The sequence below is a fragment of the Aphelocoma coerulescens genome, chromosome 22, assembly GCF_041296385.1.
Source record: "Aphelocoma coerulescens isolate FSJ_1873_10779 chromosome 22, UR_Acoe_1.0, whole genome shotgun sequence".
NCBI classification, from domain to species: domain Eukaryota; kingdom Metazoa; phylum Chordata; class Aves; order Passeriformes; family Corvidae; genus Aphelocoma; species Aphelocoma coerulescens.
In genome coordinates this window covers 3624159-3645905 of record NC_091035.1, presented here as the reverse complement: position 1 = coordinate 3645905, position 21747 = coordinate 3624159, and the positions used below count along the sequence as shown (strand labels likewise).

General features: G+C 58.0%; 2 protein-coding genes across 9 annotated transcripts in view; both read left to right on the top strand.

Annotated features, from left to right (window-relative positions):
- The first annotated feature begins 283 nt into the window (after window positions 1-283).
- Window positions 284-11536, top strand: SLC39A14 (solute carrier family 39 member 14). Of its 3 annotated transcripts, none has more exons than XM_069035572.1 (10): window positions 284-334; window positions 3281-3341; window positions 3541-3810; window positions 3932-4118; window positions 6098-6267; window positions 6776-6898; window positions 7073-7258; window positions 7453-7660; window positions 8386-8570; window positions 8815-11536. In XM_069035572.1, exons 3-10 carry the CDS (start codon window positions 3556-3558, stop codon window positions 8959-8961), a joined length of 1461 nt encoding a protein of 486 aa, XP_068891673.1. In that variant the 5' UTR covers window positions 284-334; window positions 3281-3341; window positions 3541-3555; the 3' UTR covers window positions 8962-11536. The 3 variants fall into 3 exon arrangements, with proteins under 3 accessions (XP_068891673.1, XP_068891670.1, XP_068891671.1); XM_069035569.1 differs by lacking the exon at window positions 284-334 and adding an exon at window positions 1304-1563; XM_069035570.1 differs by lacking the exons at window positions 284-334; window positions 6098-6267 and adding an exon at window positions 4689-4858 and having other exon boundaries at window positions 3259-3341.
- A 1621-nt stretch (window positions 11537-13157) lies between these two features.
- The window catches only part of PPP3CC (protein phosphatase 3 catalytic subunit gamma), a 36106-nt gene continuing 27516 nt past the window's right edge, over window positions 13158-21747 (top strand). For all 6 annotated transcript variants that reach the window (XM_069035568.1, XM_069035566.1, XM_069035564.1 and 3 more), the window contains exon 1: window positions 13158-13371. In XM_069035568.1, the coding sequence (XP_068891669.1) occupies window positions 13320-13371 (52 nt within the window). In that variant the 5' untranslated portion in view covers window positions 13158-13319. The remainder of the gene's footprint in view (window positions 13372-21747) is intronic.

Here is a 21747-nt window from a genome sequence, read left to right as displayed (position 1 = left end):
TTCAGTGGGTTCCATGGGGGTCCCAATACCCCCGGGTGCCTTTTGGGGGGTCCCGGGGAGAGTGTTTGGGGGTCCCGGTGCCTGGGAGAGGAGGGTTTGGGGATGTCGAGAGGGGGCTTGGGGAGCTCCCCGGGGCGGGTGTTTTGGGGCAGTTTGGGGGTCCCGGGTGGGATTTTTGGGGGGGTCCCGGCGCCGCACAGCGGAGGGGGCGTGGCCTGGCGCGGAGGGGGCGTGGCCTGCGGCGGTGGCAGCCAATGGGAGCGCTCCCCCTGCCCGCGGCCGCGCGTGCGCCCGGCGCGGCCCCGAGCGAGCGGCGGCGGGAGCGGGAGCTGAGGTGGGACCGGGATGGACCGGGATGGACCGGGATGGGCAGGGCAGCTCTGCGATGCGACGGGGAAGGGCTGCGGGGACGGGCCACCGCGGGGAGGGAGGCAGCGGAGCGGCGGGAGCGGGCTGGGGCCGGCCCCGAGCCCCGGATGGGGATGGGGGATGCAGGGAAGGATGCAGGGAGCGGCTCTTTAGGGTTTGGGACCGGTCCTAGGGTCTGGGGGCAGCCATGGGGGCTCGTTTGGGACAGCCCGTGGGGTCTGGGGCAGCTGAAGGTGCAGGCAGAGGTGGGGTCTGAGGTGCAGGACCCTGTTATGGGGTGTAGGACTCAGTTTTGGGGTGCGGGACCCAGTTATGGGGTCTGGCACCACCAGTGCAAGCTCTGGGACCAGGCAGCGGCGGTGGCATGGGGAGTGGGGCGGGATGGGGCAGGGACTGGGGGGCAGCAGCAGCTCCAGTACAGGGGGCACTGGGCAGGACTGGGGGGTCCGTGTGGGGGCCGGGATGCCCGGGGTATCTCCCGGTTTCGCCGCCCATCTGCCCGCCCCAGGGCCTGCGGGCTGGGATCGCGGGGAAGGCAGGGACAGGACACTGTCCGGAGGCTCCAGGGGCGGCGGAGGGTGTCCGTGACGCGGAGCGTGTCCGCCGCCGGCCCCGGGACGGAGCCGCAGGGCACAGAAAACCTCCGTGCCCCGGGCAGCCCCTGGACGCCCTCCTTGCCGCAGGACACGTGGAGCGGCGTTTGCTCCGGAAGGAGCTCGGCCCCGCCGGCTCCGGCAGGAGCGGGATGGGTCCGGGGGAGGGAGGGAGAATTTGGGGGCCCCCGCTGCCCCCCTCGCCTCCAGGTTTGCGCCAGCGAGCGCGGGATTTCGGGAAGCGTCTGGCGCGGGGCTGACGTCGCCGGGGTCATGCTCGGCTGTGCCAGCGGTTCTTATTCCCGGCGTCACCTTCCCGCTTGGAGCGGGGGGGGGGGGGGGGGGGGGGGTGTGTGGATTGCGGCCGGGATCGATGATCTCTGGGAAGTGAACCCCAGGGAGATGGGAAGGGTTTGCCTGGCCTCGGGAGCTGCTGTCGTGGCTGCCGGGCATCGCTCCCGGGCACATCCCTCTCGTGGGCATCCGTCCCTTGCCGTGGCAGCGGTTTTGTCCCCGTGCCCCATCCCGAGGAGCGATAAAGTAGGTCAGGCGCTGGCTCCGGGCTCCGGGAGCGGATCCCGGTGGAAGGACGCCCTTGAAGGTAGCGGGCAGGAGGCCGGGGGGCTCTGGGGGGGTCACAGCTGGCGGTGGGGATAGCGAGGGTCGGTGCTCTTTAGTGTTTGTCGTATCCCATTTGTCCCGGGATGCTGGGCTGGGTGTGCTCGGCACCCTCCTGCCTTGCCCTGGGCTTCCAGAGGGTGGGAGCCCTCCGGGATGAGCTTCTTTGGACCCTTCTCTCCCGCAGGGGCGGCTCCTCCACCTCGTTTTGCCCTAAAACGGAGCGAGCCAGCGCAGCTCTGCCCGGCTCTGCCTGCTCAGCTCTTCCTGCCTTTCCCTTGGCAGCAGGGGGAAAGTTGAGGTCCGGTTTTCCACCCTGGGTGTATCCGGCTCAGCCTGGCTTTGGGAGAAACCCCCGCGAGGGGTTTTGGCAGCGGAGAGAGCTGCGTGCCTTGGCACGGGCCGGGCCTTCGGTGTGCAGGGAGCAGGACGGCTCCCGGCGGGATCAGGGATATGGGGAGCACTCGGCTGGCACGGGCAGGGAAGGGCAGCCAGCGGGACGTGCGGCCAGCCGGGACAAACCTTTGGCACGGTGGGCTGTGTGCCAGCACCTGTGGGAGTCACTGGCCACCTGGATGTCCCATGTCGCCCAGCAGGACCCACCTGGAAGGGTGGATTGGGATAGGGAGGCAGAGGAAGGGTCTGGGCTGGCTGGGGGATGCTGAAGAGGCAGAGGTCCCTCGGGTCCCCCCATCCAGCAGGGTGTTCCCAGCACTGCTCCGGATGAGCTCCCTCCCTCGTTTTGGGAGGAGAGGGGTTAAGTCAAAGCATCCGAGCTAAGCCCTGGCAGGAGGAGGCTTAAACCTCCTGGAGAACAAAGCTCACAAGGTGGTGGTAAGCTGGTAAAACCTGTGGGAATGTGGGAGCCTTCAGGGGGAATGGGGTCCTGGATGAGGAGAGGGGTCCTGCGGTTCCCCGGCAGCCCCTCGGCCTGGAAATCCTGGCCCCAGGTTATTTTTGGAACAATTGCTTGGCCGGGCTTCAAAAATGTCCTGGGCTGGTTTTTGGAGGAGACTGGAGCCTGTGAGCTGTCAGCACGGGCCAGGCACTGCGGGGTGTCCTGGGGCTGGGTCGGGAGCACCAGGAGCCCCCGGCAAGGGGAGCCAGGGGGATCAGGAGGTGTGCTTGGAGCCCCACGCTGGGATCAGGATGGTTGCTGCGCCGATGGAGGCACCAGACTTTTATTTTCTCCTTGTGAATCCCACATTTGCCATCCACCTTTCAGGGAAGCTTTTCCAGGAAGGCAGCCCGAGCTCCAGGCTCTTGGGTGCCTCCCAAGGTGGACGTGCAGGTCGTGCCTGGCGTCCCCCCCTCTCCCTAAGCCTTGCTCCCCGGGGCTGTACCACCTCTCTTTTATTGATTCCCGGCACGTATGAAAGGAGAAGAGAGGGCAAGGATTGATTCTGGGCAAACACTATAAAGGCACCTACAGTTAAAGCGGGGAAGCACTCGGTGCATGGTAATTATCCTGGTTAAATTATAACCTAATGAACAGGCCACCTCTGTCCCCAGGGCTCCTGTGTTCCTCCGAGCGCTGGCATTGAGGTCCTGGAGGTGTTTGTGTCCCAGCCCCAGTGACACCGAGGGGACCCACGCGTGGCCAAGGGCTGGAGCGTGACTCCTCACCCCGCAGAGAGCTGGGTTTGGGGCTGGCACTGGCACAGCCCTGCCTGCTTCCTGAAAAATCCTGCTCTTCCCAGGGTCCTGAGGTGCTGTGGAGCTGGAGAGCTCCTGGGAGCTGTGTCCTGGCAGCCCCTCGCGGTGAGTGAGGGGCGTGGGGTGGCTCAGGGTGGAGGAGAAGGGGGTGGTCTTGTATGGAAAGATGCTGATTCCCCTTCGGGATCTGGGTGCTCCCAGCGCTGCTCCCCTTTCCCTGAGGATAAATCCGTCGGTGGGGCGGAGGAGCGGTGGTTGGAGCGCTGGGAATGCCAAAGCCAACAGCAGTGTGGTTTTATCCCAGCATCCCAGAGGCACCATGATCCCCAGCGCGGGCCCCCGGAGCTGCTGCCTGCTCCTGCTGCTCTGCCTCCTCCCCTGCCTGCAGGTCCGGGCGGGCAGGGACAACCCCGGAGTCTCCGCAGCCTCCTTCCTGCAGGATCTGCTCCAGCGCTACGGAGAGAGGCAGACCTTGAGTCTGAAGCAGCTCAAGGCCCTGCTGAACCGCCTGGATGTGGGAGTGGGACACGCCAACGTCTCCCAAACACCTCAGCAGCGCCTCAACCTCTCCCGGGTAAGGAGGCGATCCCCAAAACCTCCCTGTGGATCCCCAAAAACCTCCCTGCGGACTCCCGAAATCTCCCTGCGGAGCTGGGGGAATCTCAAGGCGCGTTCCTGTCCCTTCCCTTCCCCAGTGCTTCAGCTCCGTGGAGCTTTTCGCCATCCACAACCTGAGCGAGGGCTCCCCTGTGGGGCACAGCGAGTTCAAGGAGTTCTGCCCCACCATCCTGCAGCAGCTGGAGTCGGGGGCGTGCGCCTCCGAAAACCTGGAAAATGAGGAGAATGAGCAGACAGAGGAGAGCAGGCCCAGCTCAGCTGAAGGTAAGTGGGGTGCTGGGGGAGGGGCACTGCCTGGGCCTGGGCACGGAGCTCGGGGACATGAGGCACCCAGGGACCTGTGGGACAGCCAGTTCCCACTCCTGGGAATTCCCTGCCTCCAGCAGCTGGAAATCCTGACCGAGTTCTCCTCGCTGTGTATCGTGCCGTGGTGTGGTTTTGCCGGGATAACCTCTGTGCCTCCGGGATAGCTGGATGAGGAGGGGACTCTGCTCTGGGTTCCCGTGGGTGGGAGGGGGTGACCCGGCCCCTGGAGGGACCCACTGGCCTCCAGCCACCAGCGGGTCCTCAACCAGCTCCCGTCTATCCCGCTCCCGACCATGCCCAAGGTCTTGGATCAGCTGCCCTGAGCACAGCTCAGCTTCTCCCACGTCGGGGCTGGCTCGGGAAAACCTTTTCCAAGGAACCCAGTGGCTTCATTCCCACCTTCCCTGCACCAAACACGACGGTTTTGTCGCAGCTGGAGCATCCGGAGCCAGCCTTTCCCACCTGCCCGGGTCCGGGCTCTCCGAGAGCCTCGGTAATGTCTGGCCCTCGTTTCTTCTCGTTCCGCAGTGTGGGGCTTTGGTTTTCTCAGTGTGTCCATGATTAACGTGGCCTCCCTGCTCGGAGTCCTCATCGTTCCGTGTTCCCAGAAGGCCTTTTTCAGCCGGGTGCTCCTGTTTTTCATCGCGCTCTCCATCGGCACGCTGCTCTCTAACGCGCTCTTCCAGCTCATCCCAGAGGTGCGGTAGAACGTCCCTGCCTCTCTCCCGTCTCCGGGGGCAGCTCCCCGGGCGCCCTCTCTGCCTCCACCCCGCCGAATCGATCCGACCCCTCGTCACCCGAGGCTCAGGGCTTGGCTCAAGGGGCTCCGCAGGGCTTTTCTCACCCTTCCGAGCACCAGGAAACCCGCGGTGTTCTCCATCCCTGCCACGTCTGAGGAGTGGGAATGTGCTGGGAGAAGCTGTTTGCTCCTGCTCTGTGTGTCCCTTGGAGGGATGTGCTCAGCCACACTTGTGGCAGCGCTACTGGCATCAGCCAGAGGGAAAGAAATGTGAAATATCCATGAAAATATGATCAAATATCCATATAAAAGCATGGAGAACAGCCCAGAGAAGCACCGGCTTCCTCTGGAATCAGCCAGCTTTTACAAATCCTTTAATTGCCTCTTTTTTCCCCTCCACCTGATTTCCCAGCCCGATGTTCCCACAAGGGTTCCGGCTTCCGTGAGGTTTCCTGGTGCTCTGATGGGCCCGACAGAAATATGCAAATTAATTGTGTTGTAATTGTGCAGTCCTGGAGCTGAACAAGTCCACCTGGATTGGGCACCTTTGGCTCATGGTCCGGGTGGCTCCTCAGAGGATGAGCTGGATTTCAGCTGCATATCCAGACTTAAAATTCCAGTGGGTTTTCCCCCCCATCGTTGCCTGTTTTGCTGCGGGGCAGTGAACGCCGTATCTGTGCTGACAATGGGATGTTTATCCAGGCTCCTTTTCAGCTCCAGAACTGCAACTTTTATTTGCTGGACATAGAAACCAAGCGCCTCTAATTCCTGATCTGCCGGGAATTGAAATGCCCAAGGTGCGCTCCAGCCCCGCTGGCACCCGGAGCATCCCAGCTGCGGGACAGGGATGGAGCATACGAGGTGCTTGGCGGGACCCGGACGCTCTGTGGCTCGGGAATGGCCCACGGAGCAGAGCTGGGGGCTGGCTGGGACACGGCCTGGCTGCCAAAACCCAGCTGGGACAGCTGAGTTTCCCAAATTTTCCCAAAGAGCCATTCCCAAAGCCGCTCAGCGCCGGGTTCGCCCTTTCGGAGGCCGCGCCAGATGAACAACAATCACTAATGAATGTCCTCTTCTCTCCCCTCTCTCCCTCCCTCCTCTCTCCCTCCTGTCGCTGTGGATTCCTTCCCTGCCCATCCCCACGTTGATCTCGTCCCTTCCCGTCTCCCGTCTCCCGGGGTGGGTTTGGCTGTCCCAGTCTGGGGTTACGGTTTCCTCTGCGTCTCCGTCATCTCCCTGTGCTCGCTGGTGGGAGCCAGCGTGGTGCCCTTCATGAAGAAGACCTTTTACAAGCGGCTGCTCCTCTACTTCATAGCTCTGGCGATTGGAACTCTCTACTCCAACGCCCTCTTCCAGCTCATTCCCGAGGTAGGGAGAGGCCCGGCGGGTCTGTGCTTTTCTCTCTCTCGGGGGCTGTTTCTCTCTCTCTCTCTCTGGGCGCTCGCTGGCTGGAGAAGGGGAAGGCCGGAGCGAGGTATGGAGGGCTGGGAGCCCCTCGGAGCTGCAGTTTGGAAGGGAGTTGCTCCAGAGAGATCCCCAGTCTGCTTCAAGCAGAGAATCGTTGTTTTATTGCCTTTTCTGGCTTTTTCCAGCCCTGGAGGCGGGTCCCCCGTGCAGAGCAGAGCCTGGTTTTGCCATCCCTGCCCCAGTGCAGGTGCTGGATCCGACGCCTTGGGGCGCAGCCAGCTTGGAGGAGGGAATGAGGGAGATTAAAGGTGCACAGAGGCGTTTCCTGAGCTTGTCCCCAAAGCAGCTGCTCCTCAGAGAGAGCTCAGAGCTTTGTCACCTCTCCAGTGTCACCCCAGGAGCCAAGGCAGGTGAATGACACTGCCAGGGCCTGCTCCTCATCCTCTCCGGTGTCCCCTCCTGCCTGCAGGCATTTGGATTCAACCCTCAGGAAGATTATTACGTTTCCAAATCTGCTGTGGTGTTCGGGGGCTTCTACCTCTTCTTCTTCACGGAGAAGATCCTGAAGATGCTCCTGAAGCAGAAGGACCAGGTGAGGCTGAGCAGGGGATGGCGGGGTGGGAGACAGCAGGGATATTGGGATGGAGGGGTGGGAAACAGCAGGGATATCAGGATGGAGGGGCGGGAGACAGCAGGAATATTGGGATGGCTGATGGCTGACAGCAGGAATATCGGGATGGCTGATATGAACCCCCTGATCCCACAGCACCACCACGGGCACAGCCACTACGGCCCCGAGGCTCTGCCCTCCAAGAAGGACCGGGATGAGGGGGTCACGGAGAAGCTGCAGAACGGGGACCTGGACCACATGATCCCACACATCACCAGCGACCTGGAATGCAAACCCCCCTCCGGGGATGAGAAGGCCGTGGTGGGCTCCCTCTCTGTCCAGGTGAGCGCCTCATCCCATGGGATTGTGGCAAAATCCCACCTGTCAGTGGTTTTGCATCCCAAATCCTCTGTGCGTGGTGGGAACAAACGGCTCCGCTGCGTGGGTTTAACGAGTAGTGGGGTGGTTTTCCCGGCTGGAGGAGGGATCAGTGACCCCATTTGGGTGCTGACCCCCGTGTTGGGGTGCTGTGGCAGGACCTGCAGGCCTCGCAGAGCGCGTGCTACTGGCTGAAGGAGGTGAGGTATTCGGACATCGGGACGCTGGCCTGGATGATCACCCTCAGCGACGGCCTCCACAACTTCATCGACGGCCTGGCCATCGGCGCTTCCTTCACCGTGTCCGTCTTCCAAGGGATCAGCACCTCCGTGGCCATACTCTGCGAGGAATTCCCACACGAGCTGGGTATGGGACTCCTTGGATCTGCCCCTGGTCCCGCTCGCTCTGGAGTCTGTCCTTTTTCCATGCAGAAAGGAAAATTTGGGGTGGAATAAACAGTGATGCTGCTGAGGGGGGAAAGGGAGGGCTGTAAACTGCACTGAGTAATCGCCGCTCTAAAAATAACGAGGTAATATGATGTCTGAGATTTAAATTTAGATGGAGGCATCTGAAGACAAAAAAAACCCCTCAACACCTCGTTGGTTTGGGAGGGGGGAGGCGGGTTTGGGTGGGAATGTCAGGATTTAGGGACAGTGGAGTGGTCAATGGAGAGGAGGTGGGTTTGGGTGTGAATGTGTGGATTTAGGGACAGTGCTGTGGTCAGTGGGTGGGAGGCAAGTTTGGGTGTGAATGTCCAAATTTAGGGGCAGTGGAGGGGGGAGGCGGGTTTGGGTGTGAATGTCTGACTTTAGGAGTAGTGGAGAGGTCAGTGAAGGAGAGGCGGTTTTGGGTGTGAATGTCTGAATTTCAGGGCAGTGGAGAGGTCAGTGCCCAGTGCCAGCAGGCACAGGGAGCCCATTCTTGAGCTGGCACATGCTGTGATTTTTGGGGTGTCCTGTGCAGTCCAGGGTTTGGCCTCTGATCCTTGTGCCTCTGTCCCAACTCGAGATATTCCGGGATCCTATGACCTCGAGTCCAAGCCACTGCTGTCAGCCCTTCCCTCCTCATCCTCCCACCCTGTTCTCCCACAGGGGACTTTGTGATCCTGCTGAACGCTGGGATGACCATTCGCCAGGCGCTGTTCTTCAACTTCATCTCCGCCTGCTGCTGCTACGTGGGCCTGGCCTTCGGCATCGTGGCTGGCAGCCACTTCTCTGCCAACTGGATCTTCGCTCTGGCTGGAGGGATGTTCCTGTACATAGCACTGGCTGATATGGTAAATCCTAAGCCCCAAATCCTGAGCCCAAAATCCTGGGATTTTTTCCTAGGAAAAGCTCTGCTTGCCCTCAGCCTGCAGGCGAGGCCGGCACGGCGGGGTTTGCTCTGTCCCCTCAGCACACGCAGATATCTCTGCTTTGCTTTGCCTGGCTGAAATCCCCAGGATGAGAGGGTGGTGGATGTTTGCCAGGGAAGGATGGAGCTGTCACTGAGCCCTGCCATCCCAATTTTTTCCCCCTCAGTTCCCCGAGATGAACGAGGTGAGCCGGGAGGACGAGCAGAACGGCAGCGCCCTGATCACCTTCGCCATCCAGAACGCGGGGCTGCTCACGGGCTTCACCATCATGGTGCTGCTCACCATGTACTCGGGGCAGATCCAGATAGGGTAGGACCAGCCCGAGCCACAGCCCTGATCCAATTTTTCCATGGGTTTTTTTTTGGGGGGGAAAGGGTTTTTTCTTTTTTTTGTTTTTTTTTTTTCTTTGCTTTTCCTGCTGCAAACATACGACGGTACCTGTGCGGGCACTGACGTCACACTACAGGAGAGACATTGCTTTGAAAGCTATTCCATGGATTTTATTCTGGTTTAAGGCTGAAGAGTGGAATTCCCCTTCCCATAGGACTGACCTGACTTTTTTCCAGTGTCATATCCCTTCTCTCCTTGCCTCTCCCAGGAAGGATGGAGTGGGGAGACAGGAGCTGCTCCAACCGTGCTGCTCCTCTCGTTGTGCTCAGAGCGTTCCCATGGGACATGACGCTGTCCTGACCCCTTTGGGGGTGTGTGATGGGGACAGACCCTTCTCAGAGAGTTCCCCACCAGCCAGCCCTCAGAGCTGTGCTCTCTGAGGATGAGGAGGTTCACGATGTCACCATCATCCGACTGCTTTCGCTCTGTTTCAGCTCGGACAATGCCCTGGGAAGAGCGAGGTGAAGAGGGTAGGGGTTTTAAAGCACATTGTGGGTGTCAGTGCTCAGAGCAGAGGACACCAAACCGGGTTGGAGTGACACTTGGGCTGCTGGGAGAAGCCTGCCAGGATGTCCTGACCCCCCTTCAGTCCGTGCTGCTGGAACTGGGGGCAAATCCCAACTCCTCCTCTGTGAGGGCTGGTGAGAAGGGGATGAAGCAGAGCCCTGCCTGGCCGTGGGCTCCAGCCCAGGGATTTTTTCCTCAGGCTGTGTCCAAGCTCACGGTGACACCCAGGAACAGCCACCGGTTTTTAAACAGCGCTGAGGTTCAGGGTGAGGTGGGGGGTGTTTTTAAAAGCAAAACTTGGACTGTGAACCTCTTTAGGTTGCACGTTCCCAGCCTGAGGGAGTAGCCAGAGAAGGGTGTTCCAGGCGCTCCCCAGCTCTGCCTCCGGGCTGGCGTTCCCAGATTCACTAGGTGAATTACTTATTATCATATTGATAAGGTTGCCCACCCCACCCGTGTTGCTTGAGGTTCCCTGTTGCCCCCAGACCCCTCATCCCATACCTGGTGTGAGCTTGTGGCTGTGTGGATTCAGGGGAATCCCTCATGGTTTGGCGCTGAATTGGGATGTAGGGGAGGTGCAGGTGCTTTGGGAAGTGTTTGGGAAGAGTCTTCCTTCACTCCCCACCTGTGCAGGTGTGTGGGGTGTGACAGGGTGGTGGCCCACGGTGGCACCGTGCTGGAGCTGAGGCTCCCACACCTTCCCTTATCCCCCTGAGGAAAGCAAAGCCGAGGCTGTGCCCGGTATTTTTCCTGCCCGTCGCAGGACAGAGGGACCTCAGCCCCTGGCACAGGCTCGGCACCCCTGGCAGTGTTGTACCCTGGTGGGATCTCTGTAATCCCTGAATTCCTGTAGTTCCCAGCTGGGGGATGTTCTTCCTAAGCTCCCAACAGCTGTCACCAAGCCCCTGGCCTCTGGCACTGCCAGGATCCTCACGGATCGTCACCTGGGCTCTCAGTGGCTTTTCTAGGCTGGGCATTTGTCCCCTTGGCACCCCCCGGCTCTTGGCTTTGTCCTCCACCCCAAAACCTAAATATCAACTTGTGGAGGAGCAAGGAGCCTTTTTGGGATCACCCTTCACTTGGAGGTGCCACATGGTCCTCAGGTGATTCCCTAAAGGAGAGATGGCCTCCGCTTTGTCCCGTGTGGTGTCTCTTGTGGAATGTCACCATAAGTCACTTTTCCCTCTGGGACAGAGCCCCGTGGCCTGTCCTGGCTCGGGCAATCATTCAGCACCTTGCAGTCATTCCCTGTGCTGCTGATTCCAGGACGAAAGTGGCATTGGAAACACTTTTTCCTTGCTTGAGAGAGCTGCAGCCCCGGCTGACTGACTCGATGTGGAAAATCTGAGTCCTTTGACTGGCACAGGTGCCCTCTCCTCTCTCTCAAGGAAGCACTTGGAAAACACCATGTGGCTGGCGAGGCACAGGGCCTAGAGCTGCATCCCGGCTGGAAAAGCCTCCGTGGGGGAGGACGGGGGCAATCAGGGGGTTTGTGCCCTGTGGACTTTGCCTGGGAGGTCTCCAAGAGCTGGGAAGTGGCAGGAGCAGGGCTTGGCTTCCTCGGAGCCGGCAGGATTCACTGTGGGAATCACGAGTCCGTCGTCTTCTCGTTTCGAGTTCATCCCCATTTCCTGAGAAATCTGCAACCCGGAGATTTGGGATGTGAGGGGTGGGAAATGAGGCTCCCCTGCCACCAAGGAGAGCTCCTGTTCCCGGCTGGGCAGGCTGGCACCTGCCAGCGGGAGAGGGATGGGGAGGATGAGGAGGGGAACCCACCCAAATCGAGCTCCTTGCGGATTTTCATCCGCGTTTCTTTCCCCCGCGTCTGGTTGGAAGCTCAAGTTCCATCTCAGTATTTCGATTATAACTCAGGTGTTGTAGGAGAGAACGCGCCGAAACAAAAGAGTGTTAACTTAAATGTCACGTGAATTGTACAGATATTTGTAAAATTCCATAAATAAAATATATTCTGTAACGACGGAGGGGCCGCAGTTGTGCTCCGGCAGTGAAATCCTCCCTGCTGCTGGGGGATGGAGGGGTGGGAGCGCTGCTGCCTCAGGATTTTTCCGAGGGGAAGGGTTGGAGCTGGGCTGGGTGATGCAATCCCGGTTTTCCAGCTGGATTTCCGTGGCTATGCAGTGCGGCGCGGCTGACGGAAGGTGGCACTGACAACCCCCGGCCTGCCCGCATGGCACGGCCTTTGCGGCTCCAAAAACCCTTCCTTAATTTTATATATATATATATTTTTTTTTTTTTAACTTATCTGAAATGTATTTCCAAGCCGTGGTTTATCTGGGAGATGCGGGATTTTGGATTTCTCTCCAGCTCACACAAGCCGGGCAGTGTTTGCGTCCTTGTTTTCCCACCTTCCACTAGGGAAAAAAACCCCAAACTTTGCTTTTCTACTTCCCTTTTTCTACACCATTCCACCCCAGCTGCCAGCTCTGAGCAGCGAACGCAATTTTTAGAAACCCTGTTGCAGCTAAAGAAACCAAATCTTGACATTCTGGAGCGTTTTATAAAAATATTAATGTCTTATTAAGCAAGGAAGGTCACAGTGAGCATCGGACTTGCTCTCACTCATCCGCACTTCCAGGAGGGCTTTGAGTGGGCTCTCCTTTCCTGCAAAATCCTTGTGTTTTGGTGAATGCCTGAAACCTGAGTTACCTCAGCAAATGATGCTGGATGGGGTCATGGAATTCCTGGAATGGTTTGGGTTGGTTGAAGCTCATCCAGTGCCAACCCCTGCCAGGGGCAGGGACACCTTCCACTGCCCAGGCTGCTCCAAGGCCCATCCAACCTGGCCTTGGGCACTTCCAGGGATGGAGTGGCCACAGCTTCTCTGGAAATTCCATCCCAGCCACTCACCAGCCTCACAGGGGGGAATTCCTTCCCAATATCCCATCTAAACCTGTCTTCCTTCATCTTACAGTGGTGGGAACAGACCATCCTCTGTTTTTCCTTTCCCTCAGAAATTTTATGTCTAAGGAGTATCAGCTACGAAGCCAGGCTGGGAGAGCTGGGAAAGTTCAGCCTGGAGAAGGGAGGAGAAGAGAAGGCTCCAGGGAGAGCTCAGAGCCCCTTCCAGGGCCTAAAGGGGCTCCAGGAGAGCTGGAGAGGGACTGGGGACAAGGGCTGGAGGGACAGGACCCAGGGAATGGCTTCCCAGTGCCAGAGGGCAGGGCTGGATGGGATACTGGGAGGGAATCCTTCCCTGTAAGGGTGGTGAAGGGCTGGGATGGAATTCCCAGAGGAGCTCTGGCTGCCCCTGGAAGTGCCCAAGGCCAGCTTGGAGCAGCCTGGGACGGTGGCAGGTGTCCCTGGGCACGGCAGGGGGTGGCACTGGCTGACCCTTACAGTCCCTCCCAGCGCAGTGTGGGATCCCACCACTCTCCTCCCTCAGCAGCGGAGCTGTGCCCAAAGGCCGCTCAACCCCCCCCCGCCGCCATCCCCGCGCTCCCCCCTCACGGCGCCGCCGCCATGTTGCCCCCCCCGTTGCTTAGCAACGCCCCCTTCCCCTCCAAGATGGCGGGCGGGGCGGGGCGGGCGCGGCGCAGGCGCTGGGCGGGATGGGGGGGGGGCAGAGGGCGGAGGGCGGTGTGGCGGCGGCGGCGGGGGCGGGACGGGGGTAGCGCAGCGCCGCGGAGCCGCCGCCGGGGCAGCCCAGCGGGTCCGCCGGGAGCACCCGCGCGGCCCCCGCTCCGGGTGAGGGGAGCGGAGCGGGGCACGGCGGGGAGCGGTGCCGGTGCCGCCGCCGCCGCCGCCGCCGCCACCATGTCCGGGCGCGGCCACAACAAGCTGCCGACCACCGAGCGCATCGTCAAGGGTGAGGGGGCGGCGAGGGCGCCCCCTGCCTGCGCGGGGGGCGCGGGGGGGGGGGCTCGGCACGGAGGGGGGGGGCCACGAGAAAGGGGCGGCGAGGGAGGTTGGGGGGGGGGTCCCCAAGCTGGGGGAGCCCCGAGGAAGGGGACGGGAATATGCCTGGTTTGGGGGGGGTGGATCTGGTTTGGGGGAGGCCGGAGAAAGGGAGGGGGAAGCGTGGTTTTAGGGGGGGGGGGATCCCAGGCTGTGGGAGCCCCGAGAAAGGAGCGGGGGGAGCGTGGTTAAAAGGGGGGTGTCCGCTAACTGGGGGAGCCCGAGGAAAGGGGGGGGGAAGGCTCATTTTGAGGGGGGGTCCCCAGGTTGGAAGGGCCTGGGGAAAGGAGAGCAGAGGGGAGCGTGATATGGGAGGAAGGGGAGCCTGGTTTAGTGGGGTATTCCCGAGAAATAGCGGGGTATGCTTGGTTTGTGGGGGGGGTCCCCAGGTTAGCGGAGCCCCCCCCCCCCCTTCCGGCTGGGGAAACCCGGAGAAAGGGAGGGGGATGCCTGGTTTGGGTGGGGGGAACCTGTTCTGGAGGGGCAGCCTGGTTTGAGGGGGGGTCCCCAGGCTGGGGGAGCCCGGAGGAAGGGCGGGGGGCAGCGTGATTTGGGGAGGGGGGGGTGTTCTAGTGGGGCACCCCCGTTAAAGGAGGGCCCTGGGGGGAGGTAGGGATGCCTGGAGTGGTGAGGAGGGGGTGTTCTGGTGGGTGGTCTCCCCCCCTCAGGGGGGACTCTGGTTTGGGAGGGGTCATCCCCAGTCTAGGTCATCCCCTGAGTGGGGGGAAATTGGGGGGGCACTCTCAGGCTGGTGAGAGGCTGGAAAATCAGAGCGTGGTTTGGGGGTCATCCCCAAGAGAAAGGGGAGGGGGAGGCCTGGAGCAGCGGGGGGGGGGGGGGGGGGTCCAGTGGGACACCCCCCGTTAAGGGAGAGCCCTGAGTGGGGGGTTCGGGGTGGGGGGGACACCCCCTGTTCTGTCAGAAACCTCTGCAGAGGAGCCGAGGGGCCTTTGGTTTGGGGGAGGGGAGTGTCTCTGTTTTGTGGGGGGCACTGGGGGGGATGAGGGGGGCATTTTTGCCCCCTCTGGTCCAAGAGGATGCAGCCCCCTCCCTCCATTCTCTGGTCAGTGCTGTGGGATGGGGGGCCGTGGGCACAGCGGTGCTGCCTGGCTTGGGGTGATAGCAGGGGACATCCCTTTTGATGGGGGGGGATCCCCATGCTGGGGTGGACTTCATCACACCCACAACATCCTCGCCCTTAGATTGGGGTGCTGAGCCTCTGCTTTAGGTGGAAGCGGGGTTTCCCTGAGGATTTGGGGGAAGGGGGGGGGATGAGATCCTTCGCTGCCCTCATCCTGCTGGCTCCCCGTGTCTTTCCTCCCCCAAATCCCTGCTCCGTGTCTGGATGCCCGGCGGCGGGTGCCAGCTGGCCCCCTCTGCGGCCCCGTTATAGTAGGTACTATTTTGGAAAGAGCAGAAGACACCGAAGCAGTTAATGAGGAGAGAAATACGTTAGCGGAGAAACTCCTGGATCAGGAGGAGGAGGAGGAGGAGGCTGGGGGGGGATGCACATTTCGCTGCCCTAATTGATCCGGTGCCATCCTCGTCCCCACGCACCGGGAACATCCACTGGGTGCCTTAACTTTCGCCGGGAGGCTCCAAGTTACACAATCACCCCGTTATTAAACCTCCTCCCGCCATGGCTCCCATCATTCCGGGCTGCTGGAAAGCAGCGATTTCCCAGGAATGGTTGTAATCCACGGACATGGAGGTGTACCCACCACGCTGCCATCTCTTCCTTCCCCTCTGGATGTGTCCAAGCGATTTTTTTTTTTTCTTTTCTTTATTTTTTTTTTTTTTTTCCTTTTTAGCCTTTAGCCTATCATGTGGCCGATCACATGTTTGATGTTAATAACCTCAAACCCAGGGAAAGGGGATCCGGGTGGCAGCCGGAGCGTGGAGGCCCCTCGGGCTCGGGGAAGCTCCGCGCTTGCCCACGGTGGGAGGGTTTTGGTTTGTTGTTTTTTTTTTTTTTTTTTTGTAGGAATAATCCCAGAGCGCTCCCGGATCTCGGGGGGATCCGGGGTGTTCCCGGGGGCCGTGCGTGTGGCGTGGTGATTTGTAGGTCTCCGGGCAGCCGGAGCGGCCGGTGCTGTCCGTAAATCTCCTGCTAAATCCCAGGCAGCTGCCTGTGTTTAGGTTGGCCTTGTTCGGGAAAGGTAATGTCAATGCAGCCATTATGATTCAGCTGAGTCGGCCGGATCCAGGCTCTCTCCCTGCTCCCGGGGCTTCCAGATCCTGGGAATGCCTGTCAGGGATCCTACCGGTGCCTCTCAAGGGTTTGGCAACCCCCCCCCCACATCCTCATGGTCCCGCTAATTGCGGTCATTAATCCCCATCCAGGTGGGGTGGAGGCTCAAGGCCTGCTCTGTGCTCCACCACTCCAAAACCCACGTGGACTTCCCAAAAATTGCTTCTTATTTCCCCCAGGTGCACTCGAGTGCCTGTGGAAATTTGGGGAGAAATATCTCCTTCTGGGGCCGGGGTTATTGTTTAAAGGTGGTGACATTGTTCGTGGTTATTAATAATTAAAAGCTGAAGATAAAAGCTCGTTTTGTTCCGTGGAAAATGCCTGCAATTAAATAGGATGTGGAATTTTAACTATGTTTAACCTATATATTTACATCTCCAGGGCCCTGCAGAAGGCCTTAGCTGTAATTAGGTTTATTCAGAGGAAATGCAGTTTTGGGCTAAAACTTGTACTGGGGGAGCTTCATTATTAAAATTGCAAGTTTTGGGGTGTGTCAAGAATTGATTTTTATTAAAATCTTGAATTTTGAGGTAGGCCAGGAATTGCTTTTTTTAAATTCTTGAATTTTGGGGTGCTTCAAGAATTGATTTTTTATTAAAATCTTGGCTTTTGGGGTCATCAGAAATTGTTTTTTGTTAAATCTTGGATTTTGGGGTTCATCAGGAGTTACCTTTTATTAAAATCTCGAATTTTGAGGCAAGAATTGCTCTTTGTAGCCCAGTTTTAGCAGGAAACTGATGGTTGATGGTGACGGAGACCATTAATGTCCAAATTTTGGTCTCCACAGAGCACTTGGGATGGTTCTGCTGGAAATCTGAGTCCAAATTTTGGTCTCCACAGAGCACTTGGGATGGTTCTGCTGGAAATCTGAGGGATCAGGGGGTCTGGTTTTCTGCATTAGCCCAAAGTTAGGCTTGAATTACCTGGTGGATCCGTGGAATTGACTGATGGATCCACATTCCATGAAATCCACATTATTCAGGGAGGTGGGAACGGTGCTTTGGGCTGCTGCAGTGGATGGATCCCGGAGCTCAGGGCGTTTCCCCTCTCTGTGCCCCTTTAAAACAAACCTGCAGAGCTTTTTTTTTTTGGTCCTTTTGGGTTCAATTTTGTGGTCATTTTTTGGTTGAATTTTGTGACCCTGCTTCATTCTCCCTGCTGGAAGCTGTGACATCCTCTGGGAAGCAGAGCTGTGTCCGGCAGGATCCTTCCCGCAGACACCTGGCGGTGCTGGGAGGCGACCCAGCTCTCTCCATGTGCAGTTGCATCCATGACAAATCCTTTAAAAACCTGGGATATTGGTGTTTAGACACCAGAGCAAATAATCCACTGGAATTTTTCTCTATCTCTGTGTTATTCTTTTGTGTATCACAAAACGTTGGGAAGCTGCTGAGCCGGGAGCAGCCGGGATCCAGTGCCCTCCTTTTGGCAGCTGGTGTTGGAAGTCAGAGACATCCCTAATTCCCACCCTGTTCCATAGTGCCTGGCAGTGATTCCTGAAGTGGGATCCTGCTTTTCTGAGAAGGAGTGAATCCCAGGAATTGTGGTGTAAAGCTAGGGCTGGCGCCAGCCAAAGGTGGTCTGGAAATGGGTGGATTTTCCAAATTTGTGCTTTGCTGTCCTTTCTTAAGGACTTTCAGGCACCTTTCTGCGTGTCCAGTTTGGGTTTTTCCCAACTGGAAGACATTCAAGGTGTGTGTGGGAATTTTAGAACCCCTGACGTGATGCTCCCTGAAATTTCAGTGTCCGGTTTTTGTGGGAACCACCCGGATGTGTTTCAGCAGGGAGAGGGACTTGGGACAAGGGATGGAGTGCCAGGACAAGGGAGAATGGATTCCCACTGCCAGAGAGCAGAGTTAGATGGGATATTGGGAAGGAATTCTTCCCTGTGAAGGTGGTGAGGGGCTGGGATGGAATTCCCAGAGGAGCTGTGGCTGCCCCTGGATCCCTGCAAGTGCCCAAGGCCAGGGGGAATTAAACCTGGGATCATGGAAGGTGTCCCTGCCCATGGCAGGGGGTGGAATGAGTTGATTTTAAGGCCCCTTCCCCCCCTCACCATTCCATAATCCGTGATTCTGTGCTGTCACTGACCCGTTTCACACCCAGCCAAGGTTTCTGGGAACATCGGGACACCGGGAGCTCCCGAGCCCTCAGTGACACTTCCAACTCCGGGTGGGATCACACCCCAGGAGCTGCTCCCACCTCTCCGAGTGCCTCCGGAGCGCGGCGGAGATTCCGCTGGAGGCACGGAGAGCAATCCCACGGGATTTGTTCCACGAGGCTCCCGCAGCCTCTGGGGAGCCCAAACCCAGCATCAGATCAATCGCTGCCTCCTCGGAGAGTTCAGAGGCTGTTCTAGTTCATCTCGCTGCCTGGAGATGCTTTTGGGGGATGAAAAATGTGCAGCTTTCTTCCCACCTTGTTTTTAATATCAGCTACAACTCTGGAAGCGTGAGCGTTGGATTTTCTCCAGGTTGGGAGGTGTTGGGAATTTTCGTGACGGAGCACGCGCCGATGTGAAAGTCAAAGGAGCTTTTTTAATTGAGGAAAATCTTAAACATAGAGGAAATTGTGGGGTTTTAAACTCGCCGGTTGGTTTGGCTTGTTTAGTGTTGATGTTCTGTAGGAATTAAGGAACACCCAGGGGGGAAAAGAAGCTCTGGAAATGGCTAAAAATGGAGTAAAGGCCAAGGTCCATGTGCTCGGACCTTGGGATGCCAAGGGAAAAGTGTGAATGCCACCAGGGTCAAGATGTGGAGGGGAATCCCTAAAAAGCAAGTTGTGTCATAATACAGCAACTTGGCTGGACAGAGCTCAAGGAGGTGTGGGGTGAGGCGGTCCTTAAAGCAGGAACCCCCTGGGATCCCGCTGAATTTCTTGGGAATGTGGTATTTTGGGGGGGGGAGGGAGGAGTTTCCAGAAAATCCCCCAAAACTTGTCCGAGTAATTCCGATATTGTTGTTACTGTTCTATATAAACAGGAAAGATGCTTCGTTATCCATAAATGGGATGTGCTGGGAAAAGAGGCCGGTTTGTGCCAGCGCCAAGCTTGGGGCTGATTTTGCTGGATCTTGTGGCATTTCATCCCAAAAATGAATCCAGAGGCAAATATCTCTGGATACATGAACTGTTCCTCTCCGGGGCATTCCTTGGTTGCCCCAAGCAGAGGCAGAGGTGCCTCTTTTTGGGCTCAAACTGCCAAGTCTCTGGATCCTGGGATACAGGGATGTTCTGCTGGCTCATGAACGTGCTAATGAATGTGCTAATTAACAGAAAGGCTGGTGGCAAACCCCAAACCCAGCGTCAGCCTTGGGCACAAAACCCCCTTGGGGAACGGTGATAAGGCACCAGGGCACATGGATTGGGCTGGGATTTATCCCTTCCCTGTGGGAATAACAGCAGCTGCTTCAGGTGGGTGCTGGAGGTGGCTGGCCAGGAGGGAAGGTCGTGTTCCTCAGGATCCCACTGCTTAATGTTATTTTTCTGGCTCTCAGGCTGGGAAAGGTTAATCCCGTTTTCCCTGCTCGAGGCCTTGAAGGGCCTTGTAGCAATAAATGAGCCCGGATTAATTGGATACCGTGCCAGAAGAGTGTTTTTTATTTAATGAAAGGTGTCAGAGTGGAGAGGAGTGGGTTTGGGGCTGCTCTGGCTGCACAGGCAGGAGGAGGGAAGGCTGTTCCTTAGGAAGTAGGGCAGGGTGCTGGCTTAAAATAGCTCCGAGCGCTGGGCTGTGCTGAAGGAGCTATTTAGGTAAATCCTGGGGTCTCAGTGGGGGCAGAGCCGCCTGCTAATCTAAAGATACTCCTTGGAGATCTATATTTGTCCGGGATCCTTCCCAGCTTGGCCGGTTTTCCAGGTATTCCCTGCCCGATCCCGCCGGGGATGGCGTTGGGACAGCGGGTGTGTTTACGGGACGGTGATGGCTCGGATCCTAATGGAATTAGACATCATTAAGCAGCGGGAGTGAGGGAACAGGCTACGTAAAGGCATCAGCGTTATCCCATAATGCAGGACTTGGCTCCCAGAGGCTCTCGGAGGCGGGGATCGCCGTGCCAAAGGGGCACATTCCGGTGGCACCGGAGAGCTGGGTCAGGTGTGGAATCCTGGAATGGTTTGGGTTGGAAAAGGATCTTAAAGCTCGTCTCATTCCACTCCCCTCTGCCGCCTTCTACTATCCCAGGTTGGTCCAAGCCCCATTCAACCTGGTCTTGGACACTTCCAGGGATGGGGAATCTGCAAATATCCTGGGAAAACCCCTCAGGACAGCGAGGGTGGGGCAGAGGGAATGGTGGGTTGGAGCAGAGGTTAGGTGGGGGATGGAGGGTGGATGCTCCTGTGTCAGAGGGATGCTCTAAAGCAGGAGGAAAAAGGAATCTCAGTGCAGATTTTAAGGATTTTCCTGGCAGGAGCATCGGGCTCTCCAGGCTGTTCTCCAGCTTCTCCAGCCTCTGAAACAAAACCTCGCTGCTGCCTGGTGAGAGCATCAGGGCAGGGGTGGAACGAGGTGATCCTTAAGGTCCCTTCCAGCCCAAACCATCCTGGGGTTCTGTGATCTCCCTGTTTCCACGGGGAGCAGAGCTGGATGTGAGCGTGTGGAGCAGTGGGATCTCCTCTGACTGGGAGCCTCCCTGAGAAGCTCAGGGCGGGTTGTCTCTCCAAAATTCTCCATAAGTCTGCCTTCTGGGGGGTCCTTTTGGAAAAATGTGAGTTTAAAGCACTTTCCCTGCTCCAAGGTGGATCAGGGGAGAGTTTCCCAGGATCTCTCCTGTGTAAGGCAAAGCGGTTCAGGGTGAGAATAGGGAGAAGTGGTGTCAACCTGGAGTGCTCCAGAAAATATTCCCTTTTATCAACTGCTGAGCGTAGCAAAACGTGGTAAAATGGCTTCCTGAACACAATATTATCCCAAAGGTGATGTCTTGGAAAAATACCACGAGGGTTTCCTGGAGGAAGAGTGACCAGGGCACAGAGGCTGGAATTGCTGCTTCAGCAGTAGCTGGAGGCTCCTCTCATCCTGCTCCATCCCTGACACGTGCAGGTCTGGGAAGCTGCTCTGGAAGCAGCGCTGGGACTGGTTTATCCCAGTTTTTTTGGGCTGCTTTTTTGGTTTGCAGGAGAACTGCTCTGGCTGATGACCTCCAGGGTGGGAAGATTTGAATTCCTTTGCAGCTCCCTTGGGACCATCAGCAGCTCGGTGAGGCCCAAGGTGTTGTGTGGGTGTGGATATTCCCAAAGCTGGGAATAGGCACCTTGCAGGGAATGTTTTATCCCAAGCACTTGCATCCAGTGAGGATCCCACTCAGGGTGAAGGATTAAGGCCTGAAATGGGAAGAGGAGAGAAACCAAGCCCCTGATTGTGTCAGAATTCATCATTTTGTGCCCACATTCCCACTTACCCATGCTGTGACCACCTTTTGCTGGATGCATCCAGCCACTGGCTTCTCCGAGGGCTGCTTCAGCGGGAATATTTCTGGGGGTTGTTTTGTCCGGGATTCCCACGTGGATCAGCTCGTTCCCCGGAGCAAGATCTTGGAAGGACACAGCGTGCAAAGTTGTGTTTGCTTAGAGCAGGTTGGAAATGGGATCCAGAAGCCCCTCGGGAGCCGGCGGCAGGGTCAGGTTCACATTCCTGGGATTTGCCTTTTCCACAAAGCCCCCGCTGTGCCTCCATTAATGATCTATTAGTGGCCGTGCTGGAACCTTGGGAAACAGGTGGTGAATTTCCCTGCCTGCTGACATCTAGGAATCCCCTCCCGGCTCCTTTGGGGAGCTCACTTTTTTTTAAGTAGCTGCAGCTGTTTGCTCTAAACCTCCTCCTTTTTCTCTTCCTTTTTCTCCTCCTTTTCCTCCTCCTTTTTTCCTCAAGCTTTGCAGCGACTCCCTGGAGTCGCCGAGGGACCATCCCACCCATCCAGAGGGAAACACTGGCTTTGTTGAGTGGTGATTTTCTGGGAATACATTGATTTTTAACCTCTGGAAAGTCTGTAGAGCGGGAGGGTCTCAAAGAGAGAGGTTTTCCAGGCTGGAATTGCGGGGGTT

Bases quoted from the DNA above. Each gene is read 5' to 3' on its own strand.
- SLC39A14 (XM_069035572.1), top strand. From the start codon at position 3,556: ATGATCCCCAGCGCGGGCCCCCGGAGCTGCTGCCTGCTCCTGCTGCTC. The intron at 4,119-6,097 runs GTAAGTGGGGTG...TGGCTGTCCCAG, and splicing joins CAGGCCCAGCTCAGCTGAAG to TCTGGGGTTACGGTTTCCTC. The intron at 8,571-8,814 runs GTAAATCCTAAG...TTTCCCCCTCAG, and splicing joins ACATAGCACTGGCTGATATG to TTCCCCGAGATGAACGAGGT.